This window comes from Chelonoidis abingdonii, chromosome 14 (assembly GCF_003597395.2).
Source record: "Chelonoidis abingdonii isolate Lonesome George chromosome 14, CheloAbing_2.0, whole genome shotgun sequence".
In the NCBI taxonomy this organism is placed as follows: Eukaryota; Metazoa; Chordata; order Testudines; family Testudinidae; genus Chelonoidis; species Chelonoidis abingdonii.
Window position 1 is genome coordinate 23,215,501 of NC_133782.1, and position 12,953 is coordinate 23,228,453.

Below are 12,953 nucleotides of genomic sequence, written 5' to 3' on the forward strand. Positions count from 1 at the left end.
TCTCCAATTTGTCAAGATCATTTTGAATTCTCATCCTGTCCTCTCAAGCTTGCAATCGTGGCCATCTTAGTATCATGTGCAAGCTTTATAATTGTTCTCTCAATGCCAGACCCAGGACAGATCCCTGAGGGACCCCACTCAATATATCCTTCCAGCAGGACTGTGAATCATTGACAATTACTCTCTGCGTATGGCTTTCCAACCAGTTGTGCACCCACTTGATAGCAAGTTTGGCTAGGTTATATATCCCTAATTTGTTAATGAGAAGGTCACGTGTGATAGAAACAAAAACCTCACTAAAGTCGAGCCATATCACACCTGCTGCTCCTCTCCATCCACAAGGCTTGTTACCCTGTCAAAGAAGGATATTAGGTTGGTTTGACATGCTTTGTTCTTGACAAATCCGTGTTGACTGTTACTTATCACCTTATTATCTTCTAAGTGCTTACAAATTGACTGTTTGATTATTTGTTCCATTATCTTTCTGGGTTCTAAAATTAAGCTAGCCAGTCTATAATTCCCTGGGTTGTCCCTTTTCCCCTTTGTATAGATAGGAAAATGAGGAATTACCTAATCTGTACAGCATATGCCCTTCTGACAGAAAGACGAGAACCTCAGCCCAATTCTGCTCCCATCGAACTCAGCAACCAGACTCTCATTGACTTCAATGGTAGCAGCAGAGGGCTCTGTGTTTAAATGAGTAGGGAATCATGAACAGATGATGCTACCATCTGAGAATCAGCTTATGAAAACTGAGGGGGTAATAGCACTGGCTAGAGCCAGGCATAGTAAGGACAGAATGCAAGTACTGAGAGATTCTATAGTGATGGGCACCAAAACAGACCTTAATAGATAGGGCAGATACCAAGCAAGCTTTCCACACCCACAGCTTTAGCAACTAGGATGAGGCCAATCACTATTACATGGTAAGCTATGCTTAAGATACTTAGGTGCACCTCCAGTGATGGTGCACCTCTGGTGACGGTGCACCTCTTGGAAGGGAATCATGCAGCTCAGTATTCTTAGACTGCGTCACCGGGCTGCAGCTTCCCTTCCCCACAACTAGGATAACCAGTCAAGCCCAGCTACACTTGGCACCTATAAGTCCTTTTCCTCCAGGAGTCTGTGATGAGCAGCTGATTAAAGTGACCCACAAACAGCTTCTTCAAAAGAAAGCATTATTTATTCACCTAAAGGTACATAGCACATAGAGCAAAGGGATAAAACAAAACAAAAGGCCTGTGCACCTGGGTCTTGCCTAAACACTGTTCTCTCCTTGCAAGGTGTGAGTAAGTTCCACTCAATCCAGACACCCTTGATCCAAGCCTGGGAGAGACAGTCAGTCCCTGTAGTCTTCTCAGTCTCTCTGTCAGAGAGCCCTCTAGCCGCTGCTGCCTGTTCATCTTCCTTCTTCTCTAGGCTGGGTCTTTAATGGTTTAGTGCCCTTCTGATCCTAAGGTCTGGCCTGGGAAAGATAAACTAGCTAGTCTGTCCAGAACAAAGAGCTAAACTCAGATCCAGGTTCAGATTTCAAATTCCACCACCCATCTCTCTCTCTTTCTCTCTTAAAATCTAAGGTTGTCTTTTCATATGAGTCCCTTCAGGGCATGGGCTCTACTATAATGATTTCCATTAAGGGAGGCTGTATGGCTCAAAGGATTGGTAGCTGGATAGAGTCCTTTATCATGGGTTACTATTCAGGACTTTATGGATTAGGCTCATGAAAGTCTGGCTTCCAACAGCTGCCAAGAAGAAGTGCAGTGCAGTGACTTCTACTTTCCTCAATAAGAGCACCAAGTACTGAGAAACACAAAAACATGATTCAATACTTTATTAACCCACTTCCAATGTATTTTGAGTATTCCCACCCTTCCTTACCCTGGTATGCCATGCAGGTCTCAATGACATCAAGGGTCTGTTCATCTTCACAGAGATCATATGGCATGTTTCCATCCGCATTTACTGCCAGCAAGTCTGCCCCACTGCAAAGAGAAAGTCCATCATGAGGAAGTGGCACCAATACACACAGAAGGAAAGGGAACCTCAGATGCTGCCCTATAACAGACAATATCCAACAGGTCATGGCAGCTGGGATGAATCCTCTGAAGACCAAGCTGGGGTTTTAATAGTAATGTCTCATATTTGGTGCCCAAATACCTCCAGGATTGGACAAAGATATACAAGGCGGTGTCCATGGGATCTATGAAGGACTGACATGGGGAGGTACATGTCCTGAAGTAGATGTATTCATAGCACATTGAGCCTCCTCCATTGGATTTGGGGCTAGCGGAGCTGGGCTGTGCATGGCTCCAGCAGCCTTGCCTGCTACGCTCACACTCCTCTCTCCTGCGCTTTTAGGAAGGAACAGACCAATGACCCATTGGTGCCAGAAGCTACATCTCACAATGAGCCACTGTAACATCATTCTGGAATACAGCGCCAAGCCATTAACAAATCTTTAGTCAATGGACACTTGGCTGGCTGGTGCTCACTGAAAAGTTCTGAGTGCCAGGAGGGTTATTGGGAATATAGGTGGGGACTAAACTAGTAAATTCCTCTCTGGGCAGATTTTTGTCTATCATCCATTACAGGGTTTCTTGCTTCTTCCACTGAATCTTATAGTGGTTGCTGTTGGAGGCTGACTACCCAAGGAAACGAACTACTATTCTGATTCAACAGGGTAATCCCTGTCGGTGTTCAAACTCTAGGCAGTCTGGTTGTGTATTTTATATTATAACATAGCTAAGGCTTGATCTGCGATGGTTACAGCCTTTGAAGGAAGGCAGACAGCATCCACCAGCATTTATATTCTTGTTCATTTTTCTCTCTCATCAGCAGAGCAAATTACAATATAACTTACGCTTGCAATGTATTAGAGTCAATTTAAGCAACTAACAAAGCATGGGACCTGACATCCTCTGGGAGCTGCTAACTTTGGTGGTCTCTGGGTTCTGTTGAGGCATCAAAGCCTTGTGATGCAGTGTCTAAGCAAACCCTGTGATCTGTGAGTCCTGTTGCAGAAGCCTTCTTTGATCACAATAACCCCACACTATGCCATGTACTGCAGAAAACCTGTTATCCCTCACCCTTAGAAAGAGACAACTGACAACTTATCTTCTGAACATGGACCATGGTGCAATGCCAGTGTCTTGCCAGTGTCTGAGTCAACAGAGGGCACCCTGCACCCACCCGAATGGGATGGACCAGAACGGATGCTCCCAACTTCTCAGTCCGACCCTGCTTGCTTGTTATCCCTCATGCTACATCCTTTCCTATAATCACAAGAAAGGATGTTCCAGGTCTCATCCAGGATGCAATACACATTCCCACCTTTCATTTATTTCTGCATTCCATTTTTATCCTCCCTCCCCAAAACTTTCAGGTTCTCTCCAATTTTATTCCTGGGCTTGCCTAAATCTTGAGGCTACATATATAGCTGCCCCAAACATTAGAGCTATGTCTGGCTGAATTCCATTTTCTTTTTTTTATTATTTCAACAGACAATGTTTATTTTTAAGATTTTTTTCTATTTTTATCGATTTACATTTTCACAGTTACAGAAAATTACGGGGGTCAGACAATAATTATTTAATGAAGCAGATGCTAAGATTCATCAAATGACAGCTTTATAACCATTAAAACACATATTGTCAACATCACATGTCAAAATACACAGAGTAAATATCCTTAAAGCAAACTTCAATAACTTCTCAAGCAGCGTTTTTTTCACTTTGCCTATCTATAAATTAGTCAGTGTGTGTGTATGGTGAAATTCACGTTTACCAATAAAAATCTAATCTTTCCAAGCCTAATTATAGGCTAAGAAAACTGCAGGAAGCTCCCAGCAATGGATGGGTTTGTTCAAGGTCACGAAGCATTGCTGCATTATCTTCCTTATAGACAGAGTCCTCTGGCCAGGAAACAGGTGCCAAAATCTGAACCCAAGTCTCCCACCTGGCAGTGCAGTAGTCTAGGACAGCGATTCTCAGCCAGGGGTCCGCGAGGCCCCATGACTAAAACCCACAGCCCAATCTCCAGTGTCCCCTGAGGGACTGAAGCCAGGAGGGACTGAGGCCCCGATCCCCAGCCGCCCCTGCGGGGCTGAAGCTGGGAGGCGCAGGGCTGAATCCCAGAGCACCAACCCCTGGTGCTCCCTGTGGGGCAGAAGCCAGGAGCCTATGGGCAGAGTGGGGAACATGGAGGGCATTCCCCCGCCCACTCCAACTGCAGCGCAAAAGCACGGCAGTCCCAGGGGAAGCTCCACACCTCCCCCACCATCTTCTCTCCCCGCTCGCTGGCCAGATCGGAGGCAGGAAGCCAGAGGCTGCTGCTCTGGCTGGTGTCATGGAGCAGGCAGCAGCAGTGTTCCCTCGTCTCCTGCTGGTGCCCTGGGCTGAAGCTGCTCCTCAGCTCCCTGCCCCTTTTGCTCACCAGCAGCGAAGAGGCAGCCGGTAAGAACTGCCTGAGTGGGGAGACATGGCTCCTTGGCTGGTAGACAGGGGAGTCCTCCCAGCACACAGTCCCTAATACCCCTCTACCTACACCCTGAGGCTACACCCTCCCTGCAGTCTGAGCTCCCACTGCCCCCACCTGCACAGAGCCCCTAGGTACACCTCTCCTTGCACCCTCAGCTACTCCTTCTTGCACCCTGAGTTATCCTCCCTGCTCACACACAGCCCTAGCTACTCCCCTCCCTGCACCCACAGCCACCCTGTGTACACCCAGCCCCAGCTACCCCCCTCCCTGCACCCTGAGCTACCCCCCTCCCTGCACCCTGAGCTACCCCCCTCCCTGCACACAGCCCCTGCACCCACAGCTACCCTCTGTGTGCACACAGCCCCAGCTACACCCTCCCTGCACTGAGCTACCCCCTGCCCACACACAGCCCCTAGCTACCCCCCTTTCTGCACCCTCAGCTACCCCCTCCCTGCACCCTGAGCTGTTTTCAAACTTTTTGAGCTAAGCCTCTCATCTTTGAGTTACAATTTTGGTTGTGCTCCGCCTCCCCACCCAACCCAGACAGTCTGGGTGGACTGCTGAGGTGAGTCAGGGGGTGGAAGTGGCGCTCCCTCCCTGGACCCCGCCTTGTGGAGCTGACTCGACCCCCACTGGCCTCTGGCCCCCCAAAATAGAAGTCAAACTATGCCTATGACCAAGGCCCCTGCCATAAGGGCCCCCTGCTGAGCCCTGGAGTTTTTATAGCATGTTGAAGGGAGCCTTAGAGAGAAAAAGGTTGAGAACCCCTGGTCTAGGGTGTACAGAAAGGGGAGACAGACACTGCTTGTGAAGGGTAGCACGTTAGCATACAGGGCTTCTTCTTAGCCTGCTCAACCTCCAGTCACAGCAAGAGACAGTTTTCAGTATAGAAAATGTAAGGTTTTCATGCTACAGACAGCACCTGGGAACACAACTGTATGGTTACTGAGACCTCCTTGTCAGCCTCCCTTCAGGTAAGTACAATTTAGTGTGTTAGCCCTAAGCTGTACTATGCTATGCACTAACACTGGGCCACCTGCTCACTCGAGTGCAGAGAGCACAAGGGGCTTAAACATTAGGGCCTTCGCTCGACTGCTCTAAGCAGGGGTGAGTGGGAGGCCCTGTGTGGTTCAGCACTGTGGGGACACTATGCACAGAAATGAGTTTCACCCTTTGCCGTTTGTTTTTTCTGGCTATTCCTCTTACTGCACCTTTGCTCCTGGCCCACCTACTGTGAGCAGAAGCCTGGAAGCATAGAGGAAAGGTGAACTACACACATCCAGCCAGCAGACAAGCCATATGTGACTGATTGAAATCCAAATCCAGAGGCTTTGGTCAGATAAGCACCTGCCCTCTTCAAAGCAAACTGATCCAGGTCATCCTCTGTTTTACTATTTTCTCCTTAGTTTTCCTTAGTTAGGCTTTCTCTGCTCTTCTAACTCAGGCATCATTTCCTAATAATGAATCAGCAACTTGCAGCCTTAACCTGGCTAACAAGCACCATCGGCCTGATCCTACGAGGTACCAAGTGTTCTCAATTCCGACCAACAGCAGTGGAAGTTGTGAGCACTCAGTAGCTCAGAGGAAGCAATCAGCACCTTGTGGATTCTGGCCCACCGAGAGATACACAAAAAGGAAGCAGGGGCCACCTACTGCTGAATTAGAATCTTCACCAGGTTGATGTGACCACAGGTAGCTGCTGCATGCAGTGGAGTCCATAGCTCATTGTCCTTTGCATTGACATTAGCCCCATGGTTGAGGAGAAGCTTGACTATCTCTTCGAAGTTGTCTATGCAGCACTGGTGAGGGACAGAAACAGAGGGGATAATTTTTACTTAGAGCTTGTAAGTGATCACAATACCACAAGCTGCATCCTCTGTAAGAAACAATTGCTAAAGGCACAGTAACTACACATGGTGCAATATTTCATCTGAGATTCAATCAATGCCAATAATGCCATGGTTCTTGCCTTAACCCCAGACTGTGCCCTAACAATGACTGATCCTTTCGTGGGCTTGGTGGGGTTTTCGTGGCATGACTTCACTTGCTGGCAGTGAAAGTCATGAAATTTCCAGTGTCACAAGCAGAAAATGTTCCCCTTTGTCTGAAGAACAATGACTCTGTGGAGAAATAGCTTTTCTTAAAGCAAATGTCCCTCCTGCACCAAAGAGAGAAAGTCATTTGTAGACAAACCCCCGTTCCAGCCATAGAAGTCAATGAGAACATTTACAACATGGACTGGGAAATGCTGAGCTCAGCTGCACTATTGCTGTTTACTGCCACCCCTCTCAGCAGCGAGCAAGAGGCTGCCTGCTGGCACTTCTAGTCACTGCAACTCCTGTGAGCCCAGGAGCAGTTAGATTCTTCTTGGGTTTCTGTGCTAGAGACCAGGACTTTTTAGCTGGGGAGGGAATTAAAATCGGTTTGATTTAACAAATTGCAGTTTAGTTCAGTGTAATCCCCTCTGGATGCTTGGAAAATTACTCTAAGTGCTGGAGACCCACGGACTTCGTTGTGCCAGCTGGCAGAGGGTACAGGGGTGCATAAAGGCTGTTGGGAAACCCTGGGACCAGGGTCTATATACTGGTTTGCCCAAGACTGTCGTGTAAGGTCTCTAATGAAAGCCTGTGTCACGCTGGTCGGCACAATCATTGTGAGCTGTAAGTATAGAAAACATGGGAGTTTACGTACGTATACTAAAAACTGTGTTCCCTAGGTGTGAGAGCTACAAAGTAACAAAAAGGTGATCCACATACCTCTGTCAGGCTGGGGGGAGGAGACGCTTCTCCCTCTGACTGGTCATGTGTAAACTGAGTATTATCTGGTTCACAATAGATACCCATTGACAGCCTGAGCAGAATGCTAATCAATAGGTTGTGGGGGTTGCAGGAAAAAACAAAAGCAGCAGGGGTTATCATGTTTAAGATTAAAGACAACAAACTTTTCGAAGTATATCTGAGGCAGAGATGAACTCCCAGTTATCCTTCACCGCGGAAGGCAAAGCTGCCGGTGGGCTTGGCCTCATGAAAAAACGGTCACAGCTATCCGGTTGAAAAACATGGTGAGAAGGACTTTGGGGTATGCGGTACCTTATTAGACAAGAGGGCACCTCGTTAGTTGACTTCAGACTCTAGAATGTATGTTATGATTTTGTTTTATATGTAACTGTGTGTTTCCATGTAGCCCTGTGTTCCCAATATTTCTGTTTGCTACTGCACGAATCTTTACTCTTTGTTAAATAAACTTTTATTGTTTTCTCTATAAAAAAGTGCTGTGTGTTAATTGGAGCTGTGATCTAAAGGGAACTCGTAAGCTGTACTGTTCCTTTTAGGGACAGTGGGCCTGGTAATTCTGTGATTGTCCGATAAGTGTCAGGGGATGCTCACAGGGCATCTGCTGCTTACCTGCAGAGGGACAGCAGAGCCCACGTGGGCTGAGAGGGGAGTATTTGTGCTGCTTGGGACAGAGGTTGTCAGGGAGCTGACCCAGGCAGGTATCGACAAGGACAAGGTGCCTCACAATGCTGGGTACATCTGAGGAATGTCACAGTGCCTTCAATCAATGTATGAGTCTCCACACAAGAAGGCTGCAGCAATTTACCTAAACAGCTAGTGCCTTGCTTGAATCAAACCCATTTCAAAAGCAGTGAGTAGCTCAGACTTCTGGGAGAGTCGAGCCAGCTTGCCTTTAAGAACTGACAGCCTAGCCTCATGGGGAGCTGCAGAGATGCTGCTTTTTGTATCTGGGCCTAAAGTCCCAAGTCTTGCCTGAGTTCCTCTTTAATGGAAGTAAGTTTTGGGTGTAGGGAGAGGGGCTCTGAGCTCAGCTTAGCCCCAGAGGACAGGATGCTGCAACATGTGAAGACTTTAGGTGTTTTATGGAAAAACAAGCAAAATACAAGTGGGAAGGGAACCCTCCTTTGTCTCTGTGAGCTGCACTCACAGATGGCCCTGCACAGACACACTGGTGCTCCAGCACCATGGAAGATGAACACATTAACAAGCAGCCTAGGATGGTGAGGGTAGCTCAAGGCCTCACCTGATGCAGTGCAGTGAGTCCATCTTCATTGCACAGGTCCGGGCTGATATTGTTCTTCAGTATGTAACACACTGCAAGCGAGAGCAAAAGGAAGAAAGGAACTTCAGTTTACCAATCCTGGATTCATCTTTCACCCTCAGCTCTAACCAAATCCTGGCCACAAAGACACAGGATTGTAGATTGGGACAAAGCCATGGCCACCTACCTACTCCAGGTTGTCACTATGCTGTGCACTGGCAACTGGGAACATCGTGGCAACAGTGGGGTTAGAACTCTGGTCCACGGGTTGCAAAAGTACAGGCCCTTGGCACTTGAGTTAAAATGGCACAGATAACATTTTGCTGCCTGATTCTAGCCAGTAGAGGGCACTCAGACACAGACAGTTTTTCACTAACAGCTTTACCATAGAGTAGAACCTCAATTTTATGAACACCAACCATATGAACAACCAACTACATGGATCATTTTTCCAGGCAAAAATAAAATAAAACAATCCCATAACAAAAGTGATGTCAATGTCACCCCTTCACATTTTGATGCCTTCATTGCCTTGGAAATATCTTTGCTGTAGTGTCAAGAACAAGACCTCGATGCAGGTCACCAAACTGCGACTTATGCCCCAGACTCACTGTAATTTTCCGATGTTCAGTTTTATGAATTCCTCGATCAAAAATGCATCATAAAATAGGAGTTCTACTGTACCTGGGATGGTAAACTGCACAGGCTGCTTCAGAACAGTTTGGAACTCGCATTTTATTTCACTGCACCATACCTGAGTGCAAATTTTACTGTGCACTAGGGCTGATTTTTTCCAAAATATAATTTTTGCTCCCATCCTGATGCCAAAAGAACCTAACTTCTAGCCAGTGTGAGCACCCACGCTCTGAAATTCAGGCCTCTGTCAGGAGTCATAGATTTGGGATACAAGAGCTGAGGCACCCAGAATCAATTGTTGCTTTGGGAAGTCCTGGCAGGTCTGCCAGATGCAGGCATAGCTTTTGGTACTTCACCCAGGTCCATGTATGCCTAAAGGACATCATGGGATTTTAAGATGACTACTGATAAGTTTGTTAAAATCCCATCTCTTTCTACAGATATTGTCAGTTTTTTAAGCAAGGTTCCTCTGCTAAAGGAAAGCTTCCAAAAATATTTTTAAACCATCTACCTGGTGCAAAAGGAGAAAAATCTAGGAAATGACCTCACACATGGTAACAGCAACGGCCACAAGATAGGTACAGAAGGGTCTCATCAAACATCAGCTGATGGCCAGTATGGGGAATGTTTCAAGTCATTTACATGGAGGTTGTGATGTCCAACGCTTGTTTGCTGTGGTTTAGTTTTTTAGTTTCTGTAACCTTATGCTCTTCCCAGCCACATGTCACTGAGCTAGCAGGTTCATAACAACTTCCTCCCTAGGGGCAGAGATGCACCAGCTACTGGTATCCCATCATGTTCCTTGGCAGGGGACGTAATCACTAAGGGAAACCAGAGCTGTAAAATACAGAACACTCATGAAGCTAAGAGGGCAATAACAATCTTTACAGCCTGCAGACAGGAGAGACTGCAACACTGGCTATTCCCAGAGCAACAGCACAAGCAGGAAGGCGCACTGTTTGGACTAGTCACTTTCCTCTCTGCAACCCATTTATCGAAAAGGGAGAGATTAGGGAAATAAACTCTGCAGTGTACACACAGGATTTCTGTGCTCTGCTCAGAGAACAGCAATGCTTAGCACTTGCGTACAGAGCACTATGCAGACACTGTCTAGGGCTATGCCTGCACTATGCACCTTTTAGCGACACACCTGTACCGCTACAGCTGTGCCGCTATAAGGAGCAGTGTAGCCACTCTTTGTCGGTGGGAGAGAGCTCTCCCGCCGTCAAAAAACATCCACCCCCAATGAGCGGCAGTTTTCGACGGTAAAACTTTCCGGGGGAGTATTTTTTTCACAAACCTGAATGACACAAGTTTTACTGACGAAAGTACAGTGTAGACAAAGCCTAGTTCTCACAACTGCTCAGAGAGGCAGGGAATGCCAGGAGGTTCTTCTCCTCATTTAGAAAATACGCATATATGCTAAAGCCTTCCTGTTTGAGAAAAGGATCACAACTTGGTCAAAGTTTGTTGTACAAACAAGATCATAGGGATGTTCTGTGACCTGCTATAGCCTCGGCGATGGCCAAGGCCTTAGCCCAGTTATACGACCCAGTTAGGTTTTCTCTACACTACAAATCTGAACCAAGGGATAATCAGGAACCCCAACCTGGTTGTTTTTGCGGTCTAGTATTTTTGTAGGGCCCTTCATCTCTCCAGTTCAGTTTCCCCATCTGTAAAATTCCAGGGGGAGGGATAGCTCAATGGTTTGAGCATTGGCCTGCTAAACCCAGGCTTTTGAGCTCAATCCTTGAGGGGGCCACTTAGGGATCTGGGGCAAAAATTGGTCCTGCTAGTGAAGGCAGCGGGCTGGACTCAATGACCTTTCAAGGTCCCTTCCAGTTCTAGGAGATTGTTATATCTCCTATTATTATTACTATTATAATAAAATGGGGATAACAGTACCCACTGCTCTCCAACTCCAGCCTTTTCTGTACTCAGCAGTTTTGTAGTCAGGCACTTCAGTGCTTTGCCCACAGACACAGAGGAAGATGGCGTCAGAGTAGAATGCCAGAGTTAATTCTCATTCCTGTGCATTAGGCCCTAGGCCACTCTCTCTTCCAACACAAATTATCATGCTGTAACTGATCCAGTGTGACAACCTGGTGTTGAGATATGGCCTAAAGCTTTGCAGATTCCTCTTTATATTTAAACTCACTGTGATATTTTCTTAGTGTGTCAGTTTGCTACCGACACATTCTGCCTTCAAGTCACACAAGCAGGTCTCACTGGGATGAAGGGAAATACAGTCATGTAGTCAAACCAGACTCGTGAGTTCTGTTCTATTCCTGATTTTGCCGCTCAGTGATATTGGCTAAATCACTTAACCCTTCTGAGCCTCAGTTTCCCCATCAGAGATAGGAACTGTGTTCCTTCCGAACCTCACAGAGGTGTTGGAGGATTAACTAATATCTGCAAAGTGCTTTGGAGGTCCTGATGCTGTTGAGAGCTTGACGTCATGAGTTGCACAGAGAAAGCTGTTTGCAGCACACACTTTCTCTTGGTCCTATAAAATCCAGGAACCATGTTATATATTCTTAGGCACCACCAACTGGCACTTATCTATTAAGTATTGAGAGAGAGAAACAGAGCACTCCTGCCATATATTTATTCCTTGGAATTAAACACACACCACACAACACCAGGTTTAATAGCCAATCTAGGCAGCTCACACCTTATGCTCTGCACATGGACACCCCACAGTGCTCACACACTTCCCAGTTCTGAAATTGTCTGCACCCCTGCCAATACGACTGATTTAATGACTATGCTTCTCCTATTACTGCCTAACCCCATCTTCCTGCTCTGCTAATAGGATCTGACTGATAGACCTGTCACTCATCTGGTGGATCTGTTTTTTTGTTATTTACTTTGGATGTCATGCCATTAGGAGGCTTAATTCAAGCTGGCTCATTTCAGAGCCATTGTGTACTAATGTCATGTGGCTCTATAATCATATTTTCCCTGCTTACAATGATTTGGGGACGTAAATGCTGCCAGATTAACCTTACAAGTGCTGTCCGTCCACGCAGGAGGAGCTGGGGCACTGATCTCAGCTCCGTCAGCATCAGTGGAACACCAGGGTATATGCTGAAGAGTCCATATACTCTCTGCTTGTGTGGGCAAAGTTCATAAGGCACTGAAAGCGTTAAGGATGGTTAGCAAAGGACTGACAGGAAGCTCATGTGCAGCCATGTGAGTTGACCTTTACTACAAGACGTATTATATTCTCCCCTTCCACAGACTCAGCAAGGTATTATTCATGCTCATGAATGCAAGACAGAGACTGTACTGGCTTGTGCATCACATTCCCTCCAGGCCCAGCCCTGCCCCTGCCCCTCAGTCCTGACAGGAAATGCCTTGCGATGAACTTACTCATAGGCCGGGTGCGTCAAAATGAGGGCGGCACTGACAGCCAAGGACTCCTGACTTGGCCCCCCAGCTCTGCCACAGACATCATGTGCCTTCCGTACGGCTCAGCCCACCTCTCCCCACCGCCCAGTCTGTAAAATGGGGACAGCGGTACTCACTTCCCTCATAGGGGGGTAAATGAGGCAGTTAATGCTGCAGAGTGCTTTGAAGATAGTGTGCTATATAAATTCTGAGAGCTAAAGTATGTGGTGGCTGTCTAGAGAGCCATTTAATGTGTGAGGCACTGGGAGCTGCTGTGATAACAGCACTGGGACCATTCCACTTACTTAGCAACAGGGCCACTCTTCACCGGCATCCTTCAGCCGGAAAGTTTCCGCACCTGGGGTTAGCCTTGGAAATATCCTTCCTTGCTA

General features: G+C 47.0%; 1 protein-coding gene across 1 annotated transcript in view; it reads right to left on the reverse strand.

Annotated features, from left to right (window-relative positions):
* PPP1R16B (protein phosphatase 1 regulatory subunit 16B) overlaps positions 1 to 12,953 on the reverse strand; it is a 99,747-nt gene that overhangs the window by 10,969 nt on the left and 75,825 nt on the right. Inside the window, exons 3-5 of the mRNA XM_032774335.2 lie at positions 8,515 to 8,585; positions 6,130 to 6,275; positions 1,879 to 1,982 (exon numbers count right to left, since the gene is read on the reverse strand). Of these exons, the coding sequence (XP_032630226.1) occupies positions 1,879 to 1,982; positions 6,130 to 6,275; positions 8,515 to 8,585 (321 nt within the window). The remainder of the gene's footprint in view (positions 1 to 1,878; positions 1,983 to 6,129; positions 6,276 to 8,514; positions 8,586 to 12,953) is intronic.